The sequence below is a fragment of the Danio rerio genome, chromosome 24, assembly GCF_052040795.2.
Source record: "Danio rerio strain M-AB ecotype USA chromosome 24, GRCz13ab, whole genome shotgun sequence".
Classification (NCBI taxonomy): Eukaryota; Metazoa; Chordata; class Actinopteri; order Cypriniformes; family Danionidae; genus Danio; species Danio rerio.
Window position 1 is genome coordinate 38,199,568 of NC_141044.1, and position 16,518 is coordinate 38,216,085.

At 36.2% G+C, this 16,518-nt stretch overlaps 1 protein-coding gene across 1 annotated transcript in view; it reads right to left on the bottom strand.

Annotated features, from left to right (window-relative positions):
• sntg1 (syntrophin, gamma 1) overlaps positions 1–16,518 on the bottom strand; it is a 140,272-nt gene that overhangs the window by 63,769 nt on the left and 59,985 nt on the right. The window contains exon 3 of the mRNA XM_087310142.1: positions 3,147–3,196. Within this exon, the coding sequence (XP_087166268.1) occupies positions 3,147–3,173 (27 nt within the window). The 5' untranslated portion in view covers positions 3,174–3,196. The remainder of the gene's footprint in view (positions 1–3,146; positions 3,197–16,518) is intronic.

The window sequence follows — 16,518 nt, forward strand, 5'->3', positions numbered from 1 at the left end:
GAGACTTTTCAAACAATAAAAAATAAATAAACAATATCTTACTTAATAATAATACAAATTTAAATAATAATAATAATAACAAAAATAACAATAATCATCATTATTATTAATATTATAAGTATTATTATTAAAGTAGAATTTTTTTCATTGTCTAATAAATAATAAATGTAATTTTTTAATAAATAGCCTCATTATTTATTTATTTATATGATTTATATATGAGATTAGACTACATGTTAGCTTTTGTAAGTGATTTTATGTTTTATAATAAAATATGGAATGTTCTCAATAATATTTGTAAAGGAAACACAGGCTCTATATGTGTCATTTACATTAATGGAAAACAAGTAGATGTTTTTACTAGTGCTGTCAATCGATTAAAAAATGTACTAATTAATCGCACCTTTTTTGAAAATTAATAGCGATTAATCGCGGTTAATCCCATTTAAAAGACTGAAACTTGTCATTTTGGCTATTTAAGTGTAAAATTCATGTAAACGCAAGACAAATACTATTTAAATTCAAAATATAACTGTTCATTAGAGTTTTTGTTTAACTTGTAACACAGATTTCTTCATGTAAACAACATACCCACAATAAACCATCAAGATCCTGGCTTGACAGCCATATTTATTACAGAAATAAAAATACAGGCATGTTAGTGCTATTTGAATTACAAAACAATCAACGCCAATAAAGAAAACAATGATTTCCAAGTTGGATTCTAAGTGGACTGCAAAAAAAACGCCAAAATACAGGCATTACAGATATGGAAAATGGAAAATTAAAATAACAATAGAGAATTAAATACCAACAGTTGTACTTATGGAAAAGTTGTATTGCTGTGAGCTGAGAATGTTAATTATAAAGTAGAAACAATTTTACTCAGTCCTCCTTTACATTCAGTCAGTTGCTAAAACAGTCCAGTCTGTTGACATTATTGGGGAACAATGTGGACCTTTTCTTTTGAATGATGTGAGCTGAGAGTGCAACGCAATCTCACGACAATTCGTAACTTTCCGATTTGGTGGCTACGGACGTTTATGCAGTTTTGTTGCTAAGAAACATGCACGCATATACACACACAGAGAGACACACACACGCACACACCACGCGCAGGACAGCGCAGCCGGAGTGACTCCCTTCAAATTCAACACGCATGATCGCATTCATCATATTTGCACTAAGCGTTCTAAAGTATTACTGTATTTCACAAGGATTCTGACACAACAATGTGAAGCAGACACTTGCATGTAAGGGGAAACACGTCAAACTTAATAACACATTTGAGGGCTCATGCTGAAAGGCAGAGGAATGCGCTGTCTGACAACTCGAGACATCATCTGTCACTTTCTGACTACATTTACATAAAACACCAATACTCTGATTTTAATATGATTAAGATAATACTCTTATTAAGAGTCTACAATGTAAGCAGCGATTTTTGATTACCTTAAAGCAGGAATGTCAAACTCAATTCCTGGAGGGTCGCAGACCTGCACAGTTTAGTTCCAACCCAGCTCCAACACACTTACCTGTAGGTTTCAAACAAGCCTAAAGGACTCAATTAGTTTGATCAGGTGTGTTTAATCAGGGTTGGAACTAAACTGTGCAGGGCTACGGCCCTCCAGGAATGGAGATTGACATCCCTGCCTTAAAGGAACACTAAGTCACGAAATGCGGAGGTATTTCTTTCCGTTCACCATGTGGTATCAAATTCCATTAAAACAGAAGTCAAAAGTTAAAAAGGAAACCCCCAAAATTGCATGAAACGCTGGAGAGCCTGGTGATGCGTCATTAATTGTTTTATACTGAAACTTGCCTTCAAAAAGCTCTTCCTTGGTCTTATCCATATTTCTTTGCACGTTAAACACACGTCCACCACAACAGGAAATAAAAAAACTGCAACTGCGTTAATTTTTTTTAAAGCGTTAAATATTTCAAGTTAATCGCATGCGTTAACACACTAATTTTGACCACTAGTTTCTACCAATTATTTGGATTTTATTTTAAATGTGTGAGCGTGTAAAACAATATAATTTGCACAAAGAAATGATGGGGTTCTTCTCTAAATAAGTTATTACTCCCCCCGTTAAGAGCATCATTATGGGCGTTTTACATTTTAACTATTGTAGTACAAATGATGGATCTGTAACAGAGAAATGGTTTTAGGAAACACTCTTCACTACATCGTTTTTTCCCAACCGATGCATCATACTATGATAGTTCACCCGTGAGTTACGTTGTTGTTTGGAAAACGCACCCCTGGTCAGCACTGCTTAGCTTCAGTAACCTGCATTGGGCTGAAGGTTGATATGACTGTGGCCATATGTGGCCAAATTTAGTAAAAAAGCTTTTTTTTTTTTTTAAATAAGCGAAATAATTAAAGTTAGTGACCTCTTCTGATGGAGACGCAGTGCTGAGGAAGAAACAACAACGCCTCTTCTTCCTCAGGCATCTCAGGATGTGTGGAATGAGCCACCACATCTACAACTGCACTGTGGAGATCATCCTGACTGGCTGTATCACCACCTGGTATGGAAACAGCACCAGCAGCAATCGCAAAGGCCTACGTAGGATTGTGCGAACTGCTGGACGCGTAGTAGGAGGTGAGCTTCCCTCCAGGACATCTACACCAGGCGGTGCATGAGGAAAGCAAAGATAATCATCAGCGACTCCAGCCACCCGAGCCATAGACTTTTCTCTCTGCTACCATCAGGCAGACGATTTCGCAGCATCCGGTCACCAGTCGACTGAAGGAACTATCAGGCTGATGAACACTTAACACACCTCACACAGGCTCTTCCATACCCCTCACTGCACACCATCAATATGTAGCATGCACTGCACTTTAACCAATCCATACTTGAAACAATCCTGCCTACAACTATGTGTACATCTATTCATTGTACATATCGCTGTCAATTTCACATTGTCCTGTTGGAGTATGCTGTTGTATTTGCACTGTCTGTATTTTGTACTGTCTGGAGCCAGCACCTAAGCTTTTTACTCATCATAGCACACGAGCTGCTTATGATGTGACAATAAAAGTGATTTGATTTGATTTGATTTGATACAAAAATAAAACACATTTTTCCTGGTGATTTATAAATTTAAAAAAATGACTGGCTATTTGTTCCACATACCTCTTCATTTGAAGTCTTGAAATCCATGTGCTAAGGTCAGGGAGACAGCCCTTCGAAAGCAAAGAAGAAGAAAACATCATGTAATTAAGACCAGTTGCGTTAGCAAAAAGCTAAATGCTATTGACCTTCAATGATTAATGTTGTTTGCCATGAAAAATCATTACAGACAAATGAAGATGCATTCAAAATGAATCACTGGTTGCTCCGTGCAGAAAATGCACAACTTTGCCTTGCATGAAAGCACGCTTAGATGTGCAGAAATGTAATCACAACTCTTCACAGCAAATTTGTTTTGACAAATAACAACAGCAGATGCAGGAGGAGACATCATGCCATGCTCTTTAAAAAAACAACAACGCTTTTTTTTTTCTGGAAACTTCTCAAAGCGCTGTATTTTTAGTTTGCTAACATGTGGATGGCAGAACAGATTAAGCGAGCGGAAAGTAATAACCACGTCTGAATACGAATGCAAATGTGGCATTTCACGTTTGCTCGGAGGCCTACTAAATAATTCAGTGAGAGTTATTGTCAAACAATATATCAGCCTGTTTTGGGGTGGTCTCGGAGCATACAACACCATTTCTGGTTTGCTCTACACGGTCTGCTTGAACGCTTCATTGTGCAGTAAGAATATCAGACACAAGCACAGCCTGTGGACAGGAATGGTGTTATTTGTATTAAACCAACAAGTGCTAATGACATCTTTGTGTTTGAAAATGTAAGATGCATACTAATGCAAAATTATGACTCCTATAATAGACGACCCTGGACCACAAAACCAGTCATTTCTGTTTGGAATAGCCCAAAATTACAGTGTATGAGTCAATATACTTGACTTTTATATTATGCCAAAAGTCTAAATTTAAAGTATTTAAGGTAAAATTCAGTAAAGAAAAAAAAGAGAAAGAATTTATTAAGTTGGTGATCTCTTGTATTTTCTTAAACATCAACCTTTAAAGTACATGTAAAAGTCTTGGTGTTTTACGAAAAAAAATGTACTGCCTATTTTTATTTAATTTTTTGCCTAATTGATTTTTATATTATGATTTTTATTAAGTTAGTGATCTACGCCAAAAGTCTAAATACAATCAAAGTCCTTTTAAGACATGTCATTTTACTTGGCGTTCATCTTTGAAACGCCACTCGGACAGTATTCTCGGGCATTCTGTCTGAATGGGGAAACATAAGATTCTCCAAAACTGTTAGCTAAGCTTACGATTACATTACATATCTAGAATCACCAATAAGGCTAAACGACAACCGTCTCATAGGTTTTGTTTCTAAATGTTCAAATCAAACAAAATCGGCATCTTTTCAGGTTGCCCGAGCTACCGCGCAAATGCACTTAAAGGAAACGAGATCACAACACCGACCTCATTCATGGCTGATCTACACATTATCGTCCTCCAAATAATGCTTCGTCAGATCGCTTTTAAAATATATAAATATATTTTTAAATATCTGGGTAAAAAAACGAACACTTTTTCCCCTGTTGGACACGACAGATCTCATTTTGAGAAACATTTAAAATATTTTAGAGCAGTAAACATGTTAGGCTGTATAATTGAAATTCTTTTGAAATTCTTAATTGAAAGTCTTCATTTGTTTCAAAAACACGGATTTCTACACAATTTAAAATGCCATTTTTAGATATCTTTTCTGCCGTATCTCTGTAACATAAACTTACAGATATAATAGAAATGGTACAGCAGGAAATTTTGACGGTTTTAAAACCTTGATCTTTCCAAACCTCGGTAAGCCTTGAAAACAGTTATCGTCCCATGCCTACTTCTGAAGTAATAAACAATGCAAGATGCATGCTGATGCAGAATTTGACTCATATACATAGACGGCCCTGGATTACAAAACAATTTTTTTTGGGGGGGAGGGGGTTGGGGGGGTGGGGGGGCATTGGGGGTTGCCAAAAATACAGTGTATGAGTCAAGATAATTGAATTTTATTTTATACCAAAAAAGTAAATAAAATCAAAGTCTCTTTAAGACATGTTATTTCACTCAGCGGCCATCTTTAAAAACTTTAATTATAGTGGTCGATAATTGGCTCCTGTACTAGTAGGCGGCGCTTCATTCGCTATGTTGACCGTTAAACTTTTTCCCATTCAAAACTATACGAGTGACATGTCTTGTGTACTCTTTAGTCTTTGATACAACATCTATCCATAGACATATTAAAACAAATTATTGGATTAGTAATATGCATTGCTAAGGACTTCATTTAGACAATTTTCTCACTCAGATTCGAGACTTTCAATTAATTGTAAATACCGTCAAACTTACCAACAAACCATACATTAATGGAAAGCTTATTTATTCAGCTTTAAGATAATGCTAAAATCTCAATATCCAAAAATATTACACTTATGACTGGTTTTGTGGTCTAGGGTCACATATAATAATAAAATATATAGAACTGATAAAGTTATATAAGATTCTACAAATCGTCTGGTATCTTCAAGAAAAAGCAATGTTTAGATTCAGTCATAAAAATGTCAGAAAATATCCTATTCCATGGCAAAAATTGTTATTATTGTTTTGACAATTCTTCCATTCAAGTGAAGCAGACGTTTCTCTCATTACCATAATGCATTCGGACATTTTGACTTCATTTATTTTGTAGTACTTACATAAAGTGCATTAGTGGCTGTACACCTTTCAGCAGAGCTGGCTCCAGAAGTATTTTCCTATTCATTTTCTCCTTAATGTCTTTTAAACATCATTCTGAACACTGCTCATTGTCGTTCTTAACACTGTAACAGGTATAATAACTGCCTATAGTTGACCTTTCAGGCATCGGTTAAAGTTAAAGCAATTTCTTTGCTTTACACAGTTACTGATGCACCAATGTGGAATTTTTGACCGATATCGGTAACCAATAACTAGGGCCAGACAGAATCTGCAGACATTTTTTGCTATTTCTGCTGAGAATTTTGTAAAAATTCCACTTCATTCCACTATCATGACTAAAAACTTTTATTTAATTTTTACAATGCAAATCCAATTAGATCCACTTCATTAGTAAACAAAGCAACTCTCTCAAAGCAAGGTACCCTTTTGGCCAACCCAATCTCATTCTGAAAACGTAGTGTCGCGGACGTTTCTGGAGACTGCGATTTAAAAGGTATGTATAGCTACATTAAATTTTTTTAAGCGAACTCTACGGGGCGATGTGTCGCCGCTCCGTAAACGTCGCGTACGTCGGCGGAGCGGAGACCCGAAGGGGGGCCGACGGCGACGACCGGGTTCGAGACCGGGGAAAAGCAATTTCAGAAATCAGGTAAGACAAAGACAGAAACCAAAAAATAAAGTGAACGAGTTCATAACAGGGTGAGAATGTGGTGAAATCCCAAAACGTGGTCAAAATCAGACGAGGGCTTTTCTTTTTCTGGACGGCTTTTGTAAATCGTTGCTTGGGTTTAGGGAAGCGAGCAGGCAGGCAGGCGGGCAAGCGGGTCAATCAGTAAAAACTTTTGGGTTTAGAGAAGGAGGAGGAGGGTGGGACGGCCAATTGGCCGCTCGCCCAGACAATCATTTAGTCATTCAGTCAGTCGGACAGACGGTCGCTTGACAGCAGCCTACGGCCGCTTTACAAGAGAACAAAAACTGCACAAATTAGTACCTCCCGGGACGTATTTCGCGGTCTCCAGAAACGTCAGAGGGACTACGTTTCCAGAATGAGCCTGGGTTGCTTTTGGCAGTGGAAACTGAAGCTTAATAAAGGTAACCCGTACTGACCCGAAACCGAACCGTACCGTACCACTCAGTGGAAATGGGCCATTAAACACAATTGGTTTAAAAATAAAACAAAAACTCATGAACTAATAAGTTGGACTAATGCAAACAAGTACAACAAATCTGTTCAAAATCATATTAATCTGTTTTTGCTTCTGACAGAATTTAATAGTGATTCTCATCTGATCCTAACTAAAAAATTATGTCAAATGTCTAAAAAAAAATTCAAATGCAAACTAATCATTATGATATAAATAATGGTCAGATTTAAAAAAAAAAAAAAAAACAAACATTGTGGTTTGGTGGAAATATGACATATCTGTGTCAGTGAGGTTCACATTTTCTGGTACACAATGATACTTCTTTAAACAGGAAGAATAAATCACCGGAGGCATTTCCTGCTGTGTCATTCCGGTGCGATTTTATAAAGGTTTTAATAATTCATGCAGCAAAAAGAATCACACAGCAGTATCTGACCGCAGCGCTCCTGTCGTTTAGCATGAAAATGCAGCTTGTACACCAGAGCTACTGTAGGATTAAAAGTGTCCAGAGGAATCACTTCTGCTATTGCATCTCCCAGAGCAGCTCTAATTAAAATCACGACCAGCGGAGCACATTTAATCAGAACAATTGTATAATTTGCACAGTCCGAAACCACTCAGCGGGACAAATATAGAGAGATTACCGGCTGCTTTATCACTTCTCCATTTGCAAGGAAAGTTTTATGACAGCCAGTAGCTGTTTCCTTTTAAAAATGTAAAATTAAATGTATGCACAAAACTGAAATATCACAACTTTAGCTTACCCAATTCACCTGTACCACGTGTCTTTGGACTTGAAATCTGAGCCCTCGGAGAAAACCCATGCAAACATTGCTTTGAGGCGACAGCACTGCCTACTGCACCACTGAGTCGCCGTCCATACAGTGTATTTCCTTTATAATTCCTATCCATTTGCGAGCTATGGATTTTCTGCTACTTACCAAAAGTATTTGTATTTGTTTATCTTTTTTATTTCAGTCACCACTTCATACTAAAAAGGCTGTATTTTGGGGTAAACCCAATTTTTTTTTTTGAAAATGATAAGCCGGGAACGCACATTTTCAAAGGAGAATGACTGATTTTAGCATTGTTTTTTCTAACAAACAAGTATGTTCCCTTACTGTATGTTTCTTGAATATCTGTAAACATATTAGCCCCCCTTTGAATTTTTTTTCCCTTTTTTAAATATTTCCCAAATGATGATTAACAGGGCAAGGAAATTTTCACAGAATGTCAGATAATATTTTTTTCTTCTGGAGAAAGTCTTATTTGTTTTATTTGGGCTAGAATAAAAGCAGATTTTAATTTTTTAAAAAACATTTTAAGGTCAAAACTATTAGCCCCTTTAAGCTCATTTTTTCCCCGTTGTCTACAGAACAAACCATCATTATACAATAACTTGCCTAATTACCCTAACCTGCCTAGTTACCCTAATTAACTTAGTTAAGCCTTCTAATGTCACTTTAAGCTGTAAAAAAAAGTGTCTTGAAAAATATCTAGTCAAATATTATTTACTGTCATCATGGCAAAATTAAATAAATCAGTTATTAGAGATGAGTTATTAAAAGGTTTACGTTTAGAAATGTGTTGAGAAAATCTTCTCTCTGTTAAATAGAGATTGGGGAAAAAATAAACAGGGGGGCGAATAATTCAGGGGGGCTAATAATTCTGATCTCAACTGTATATATTACTGGTGATTCTTTTATTACCTACCAAAAGAACAAAACTAAAATGTCCTTTTCACAGTACGATAATGCAAATCCGGGAATGTTTCTGATAGTGATAAAAAAAAAAAAAAAAAAAAATTTTGCTGCACAAAATAACAAAATGAAAACCATCCTGTGGAATCACTTCTGCTCTTCCATCTCTCTGAGCGGCTCATTTAATCAGAACAATCGTTTAATTTGCACCGTCTGAAACCACTCGGTGGAACAAATATAGAGGGATTACTGGCTGTTTTATTAATATTCCACGTGCAAGGACAGTCCATTCTTTTTTCCTCTGAGACGCCTCAATATTAAAATCCCTTCTTTAAGTGTCTCCTGCCATAAGACACAGAGATATATTGCAAAGCACTTACGTTTAAAATACCCCATAATGTTATGAACCTATATAAAAATGCAAAGTGTACAAAAAAATGTATTTAAAGTGTCCTGAGAAGTAATTTCTGCTGTTCAGTCTCCTTAGCAGAGACTGAAGTAGCGGAGAACATTTATTCAGAACATTATAGCAGTGGCGCAGTAGGTAGTGCTGTCGCCTCACAGCTAGAAGGTCACTGGTTCGAGCCTCGGCTCAGTTGCCGTTTCTGTATGGAGTTTGCATGTTCTCCCTGCGTTCGCGCGGGTTTCCTCGGGGTGCTCCGGTTTCCCCCACAGTCCAAAGACATGCGGTACAGGTGAATTGGGTAGGCTAAATTGTCCGTAGTGTACGAGTGTGTGTTTTAATGTGTGTGTGGACGTTTCCCAGAGATGGGTTGCGGCTGGAAGGGCATCCGCTGCCTAAAAAACTTGCTGGATAAGTTGGCGGTTCATTCCGCTGTGGCGACCCCGGATTAATAAAAGGACTAAGCCGACAAGAAAATGAATGAAACTACTCAACGAGACAAATGCAGGGATTACTGACTGCTTTATCAATATTTTATGCAAAAAAAAAAAAGTTTTATGGCAATCATTGACTATAAAATGTATTAATAAACCAATGAAATGTGTTTTACATACTCTTTAAAAACACAGAACATATAATTATTTTAATTAATTAAAATGAAAATAATTAAAATTAAAAATAAAATTTTATTAACTAATAAAAATAAGTTTGAAAAAAAATATATCATTTTAGCACTCTATTAAAGCCTCAACAATTAAACAAAATGTTTAAGTCATATTTAAAACAAAAATAATAATAATAATATTAATAAAAATAATAATAATAATAAAATAAAAGTGGAATAGAGAAATATAAAGATAATACATTCATTCATTCATTTATTTTCTTTTCGGCTTAGTCCCTTTAATAATCTGGGGTCGCCACAGTGGAATGAACATCCAGTATATGTTTAAGCCAGCAGATGACCTTGTAGCCGTAACCCATCACTAGCAAACATCCATACCCACTCCTTCTTCTCACACATACACTATGGACAATTCACCTATAGCGCATGTGTTTGGACTAATGGGGAAAACGGAGCACTCAGAGGAAACCCACACAAACATAGGGAGAAGATGCAAACTCCACACAGAAATGCCAACTGACCCAGCCGAGGCTCAAACCAGCGACCTTTTTGCTGTGAGTTGATCGTGCTACCCACCATGCCACTGTGATGACTAAAGATAATACATTTAAATAAAATTCTAATGTGGTGCTTCAAAAACATATATACACAAAATTTCAACTATATTTTTACGGATATCTTGGTTTTTCTACTTTATTAAAAAAAAAATAATAATATATTTCCCAAACTAATTACGGTGTACTAAATTTTGCATAATAACCTTTGATTTTTTTTTGTCAAATTAGTTTCAGTTTTGGCTTTGGTACGGACTAATCTACACTGAAAAAAATGATGTCTGCAAACTTGTTGCAAATAATTTCATTCATTCATTCATTCATTTTCTTGTCGGCTTAGTCCGTTTATTAATCTGGTGTCGCCACAGCGGATTGAACCGCCAACTCATCCAGTAAGTTTTTACGCAGCGGATGCCCTTCCAGCCGCAACCCATCTCTGGGATTCATTCACACACACTCATACACACACTCAAACACTAAGGACAATTTAGCCTACAAGGAGAACATGCAAACTCCACACAGAAACGCCAACTGAGCCGAGGTTTGAACCAGTGACCTTCTTGCTGTGAGGCGACAGCACTACCTACTGCGCCACAGCCTCGTCCCTGCAAACAATTTATATGTGTTAAATTTAAACAAACAAATTAAATTTAGTAATGTTCAACTCAATTTGTTTGTTTAAATTCAACCTAAATAAATAGTTTATAACCACTTAACTTAAGACAATTAAATCCGAGAAATCATCTCTGAACAATTTTTTTTCAGTGTATACCTACGATAGCTACTATGTTTTAGAAAGTATGTATTTAAAACAGAGATCTTTAAGAAGTGCTCTCCTTTATGTTGGGCACTGTGTGTATATATTTCTTTCAAATTTTATTTTATCCTAAATCCCCTTTAAAAAAGAGCATTCAGGGATTTGAATGATTTATTTTGATTTAATTGTGATTCTCTGGCAAAAAAACATTTTAAATCGAGCTAAAAAAGTTATGTAAAACATGTATAAAATTCTGTGTGGAGTTTGCATATTCTTCCTATGTTGGCGTGGTGCCCCGGTTTTCCCGATAGTCCAAACATATGCGCTTTAGGTGAATTGGATGAACTAAATTGGCCGTAGCGTATGAGTGTGTGTTAATGTGAGAGAGTGTGTGGGTGCTGGGTAAGGGCTTGAAGGGTATCCACTGTGAAAAACATAATGGTTAAGTTGGCGGTTCATTCAGCTGTGGTGACCCCTGATAAAAAAAAGGGACTAAGCCAAAGATAAATGAATGATTAAATATCTACAAATTCTAAACTCTTTAACTTTACAAATAAAGTATTTAAACAGGCCTGAGTGAGGAATCACTTCTGCTTTTCCATCTCAAATTATAATCACAACCAGCAGAGCACATTTAATCAAAGCAATCACATAATTTGCACAGTCTGAAAGCACTCAGTGGGACAAATATGGCAATCATTGGCTACTTTTGTTGCACAAAAAGTATTCTTCTCCCCAATGATCTCTCCCTAAAAAGCCATTAAAGTAATTCGTGATTCTATACTCTCAGAATTAAAATTCCACTTAACATAAAATCTGCACATTTCCTCACATTAAAATAATGGAAATGTGGGCCTATTATTATCATTTTATTTTTGCTTCTTCAATATTCCATACATAAATGTAGAGCTCTATTTTAACAATCTAGTTGCAAAGTCTAAAGCCCACGGCACAAAAGCATAAAGGGCATGCAGTGGCGGATTTAGGCATGTATGGGCAATATTGTGTGGGTCTTGCTGTGGGGGTGGCAGAGGGAGATGGGGAGAAAAAAAATGAGCCCCAGTAAAAGCTTTGAGAAACCATTTACTCTATGTACGTATATTGATTTAGAGTGTTAATCCCAGAATAAAGACATTAGGGGCCATTCACATTTAGCATAATTTGCATGCGCAAGCTTGTTACTCTCTATGTGCAACCAAAACAACACTGGTGAAATCAAACTGACACATGCACACAATGGCACCGGCAGCCGTACAGCTGTACGCACTGCGTACCTACCACAAGAGGGCGGGAATTAATGCTGCTTTTTTATTTATTTATTTATTAGTTTATTTATTTATTTAGTTTGTTTATTTATTTATTAGTTTATTAATTAATTAATTTATTTATTTGTTAGTTTGTTTATTTATTCATTTATGTATTAGTTTATTTATTTATTTATTAGCTTGTTTATTTGTTTATTCATTTATTTATTTATTGATTTATTAGTTTATTTATTTATTTATTTGTTAGTTTGTTTATTTGTTTATTCATTTATTTATTTATTAGTTTACTCATTTATTTATTAGTTTATTCATTTATTTATTTACGACATAATTTTAATTGATTATTAAACAGTATACACAACAATATATTGACAAAGCAAAATAGAATGAAACTAAATAAAGGTGTGCGTTAGTGTGTTTTAAAGTGTGTATGTACTTGCATGTTGGGAGATGGGTAAAGAAATCTATTGGCTTTAGTTTTGCTAGCGGTTTCAGATAGCTTTTGTTTAAAACAAGGTTCAAAATGAGTAAACGCTCTTTAAAACAGACAAACTTAAATGAGACATTTGCCAAAAGGCCTAAAACTAATGAGACAAATACTGATCCCCCACACAGAGTAGATTCCGCAGTCTCATCAACACCTGAGCCAGAGAAACTGTCTCTTTAATCAGACAGATCAGATCCAGCTGCTGTGCAACCTCTTCGCATGGAACCGCTACTATTTAAGGTGTTTTAAACAATTAAACAATCTGACAGCCTGGCATAAATAAGCAGACATCTAATTTCTCACAACGAGTTTCTGAGTTTTCACACCCTTCCAAGCGAGTTTGTTCTTCAGAGGTAATGTTGGAACATGTTTAGTGCTTTTGCGAATAGCTACTTTTTAAACACCTGTCCTGCTCATTCAAATAATTTAATTAAATGAATTAAATTGTAATTGACTGGTGCAACATGGAAAACATAGGCTTCACTGAAACTGAACTTCGCTTTAATTTAATTTAGGCTAGATCTTAATGTTATTTGATAATCCAGTTTTTGATTCGGCATTGTTGAAGCATAGCGGATTTGTTTTGAAGTACTTCACCTCAAATGTTATTCGTTCTTCTATTTTATCTAGAAAATAACTGATCAAGAAAAATATTTAAACGAAGAGACAAACCATATACGAAATTGGTTTTAAAAATATATTTTTTCCAAGAAAAATATACAAATTATATTTTTGTTTTCAGCCCGTCTACTACTCAGCTGTGCGGGTGGATGATTTCTGTGGAAAGTAAGGATTTAATTAATTCTTCACTAATTGTATTGTATCACAATCTTCTGTCATATATTTGCACATTTTTTAATATGTCATCATTTTAAAGATTACGTCTTGAGCGTCTGATTTTTCCTTGGTGCTGATGTGCTTTTAATAAATTTCGATTTCAGCAAAACATTAAAACTAAAAAGGAAATGACTTATGTTGTGATGAATGCCCTTAAATAATGTAGCTTTTGACAGTAAGCATCAGTGTTTATCTACATGATTGGAGGAAGGGGGCGGCGGGGCTGGATTTGTGCGTACCTTGGAATAAAATCCTGCAGATGCCCCTGCATGCACGCACAAAACGATTGCCGCGCGCCTCACATGCTGCTCTGTTCCCGGTGTGAATCCTGGTTGTTAAAATACATGGATCTATGTGCTGTGAAATCAGAGTAACTGGTGTAACTTTTATGCAGAAGTGACGACAAGCAGCGAGTATTGTCGACAAAACTAAAGTTTATATGATGGTGATCTTATTTTGACTAAGCATGGCTATGAAGCAGAAAAGAGGGATAACGAGTCAGTGAGGAAGACTTTCTCGCCCATGAGTCGGTTCAATGACAACAGATAATTCCATAAAACATATGTATTTTTTTGTATTCTATAGAATTGTGAATAATATTCATGCAAAAGATTTCTTAAGTGATCTTAGCATATTACTCCACTTGTCTTTCTTTACATTGCTTTTCAGTTACATTTAAGATTGATTTCCGTTCTTTATTTAGAATAATAATTGTATATTAATAATAATTTTGAACAGTATATTGACCAGTATTTGGTTGCGGCTGGAAGGACATCTGTATGGTGTGGTCCGCCCAGGGTGCCAATTTAAGTGAAGTTTATTCATAAACTAATTTCGAGAGGATCACGTGCTTATGATTTATCACGTCCAGTCTCGCATTTGCTAATCACTAATCTTCCAATCATATGAGCCCTAAGGCACCATAAATAGTCTAAGTTTTCAGTTCACTTTATCTTCGTTTGGAAGAAGCAGCTTCACCGTAGCTAGCTCCGTTGAAGAACCAACTCTAAACCAGCATGGACAACTAAAGCAGCAACAAGCTACAATCTTCAGGATCTTCATTTGGAAGAACGCTCTGCTCTGCTCATCAACTACAAAAGCTACAAGTGCTACAAGCTACAAAAGCTTCAAGCTACAATCTACAATATACAATCTAAAAGCTTCAATCTACAAGCTACAATATACAAGCTACAGCAACAACAACAACAACTACTATTGCTACCATTTCAAACAACTACAACTCCAACAATTTCATCAACAGCTTAAACAACAACACCAAAACCTTCCACTTCAAAGAGCCTCCACAACGCATCTGCTGTGTCTTCAACCTTATTTCCCAGCAAGATATAAGCCAAACTCCAAAGCTATTGCAATAAAACGGAACCCTCACCTTCTCCTAGCAGTACACATGCTATCCATCGTTTAACAGATTGTTTGCTGGAATGTGTTCAGCAGAGCAGCAGCTCCAGCCACAAACAATGTTGAATTTGATCAACAAAATGGCCGCCAGGCTTTTTGCACCTTTTGCATGGCCTGACTGAAACTCCTTAAGCCAATAGCTGTAAAGATAAGCGTCTCCATCCAATGAGCTAAAAGACTGGAGATGGTCCCGCCCTCTCTCTTGACTCTGTTGCAAAGACCTTATGAATGAATAGGCCAGACACGCTTGTAAATTTAGTTTAAAAAAAAAAAAAAAAAAAAAAAAATTTATAATAAAATTCCATTTGACATTTAACTTCTGAAAAGATTATTACCCAACCAGTAAATATTAACAAGCTATTGAAAAACATTATGCCATCAAGCACAGAAGTCCAATTGTAATACGCCAGCGACTCATGTGTTGATTTACAAGCGTCATATAAGATTATATAGCAAGTCAGTCGGATGTGAAAACGGCAAAGAAACAAACTTCCCACTTGACTGTTATAAATACAAATTTAAACTTCACTATCACTTCACATGCTCAGTCTTCAAGGGGTACCAGTTTTCCAGGACCACCAGACTAGCCATATCCCATGTCCTCAGCTCTCCATTCATCTGTCATCCCGTTAGGAGACGAACACCCACCCCTACCATCCTTGCACATCGTATCAATGAAGTCATCGGACCATGCATTATCAAAAGCGCTTCCATTTACAGCCGCCCATGCCCTTATTAAGATGCCTCGCATGGATATAAACTAAAACAATTTTCATGTCTGCCATACTTGTATTATTTTGCAAAGATTTAATTTCTGATTCTCTTTGTTTTTTCTATTTTAGAGATCATGACTGCTGGCTCCAGAAGCTGACCCTCATCCAACCTATTACACTCCACATCCTCTTCACAAAGGATACATTCCATTTTTCACTCTATCCAATCTGTCCTAACCTGCAGTCTGCAACCTCCGAACCTGAAACCGTCGATTATCTTATTAAAAAGAAATCGACAACAACTTCATGATTGGAACTCCAAGGCTCCTCCTTTTAATATCTCGCGCATTAGCCCCATTGGTGTCGCTACTCAAAAATGTTCTGGCAAAAACGCCTTGTAGTCGACCTTTCGTCCCAACACAATTGCTCCTTTCCTAGCATTAACAGCACTATCCCAATGGACGAATATTTACTTAACTACCACGACATTGATCAAGAGATCTCTCTCATAAAGATAGCCAGTCGTAACACCTGGCTAGCCAAAGAAGACATTTCCCCTACCTTTAAAATCATGCCAATCCACCCAGACTTCTGGCACCTTTTGGCATTTATTGGCGAAATCAATTCTATTTTTCGGATGCAAAAGCAGCCCAAAAAAAAAAAAAAAAATATTTGACATAATGTCAGAAGCTTTATGCTGGATTCTGTCTAATATTTACGAAATACCATACCTCATTCACCTTCTAGACGATTTTCTTATTTCCCCCCCGTCATCTCCTCCAGCCAAACACCTAGCGATCACCCAGCAGGTTTTCGCTGATC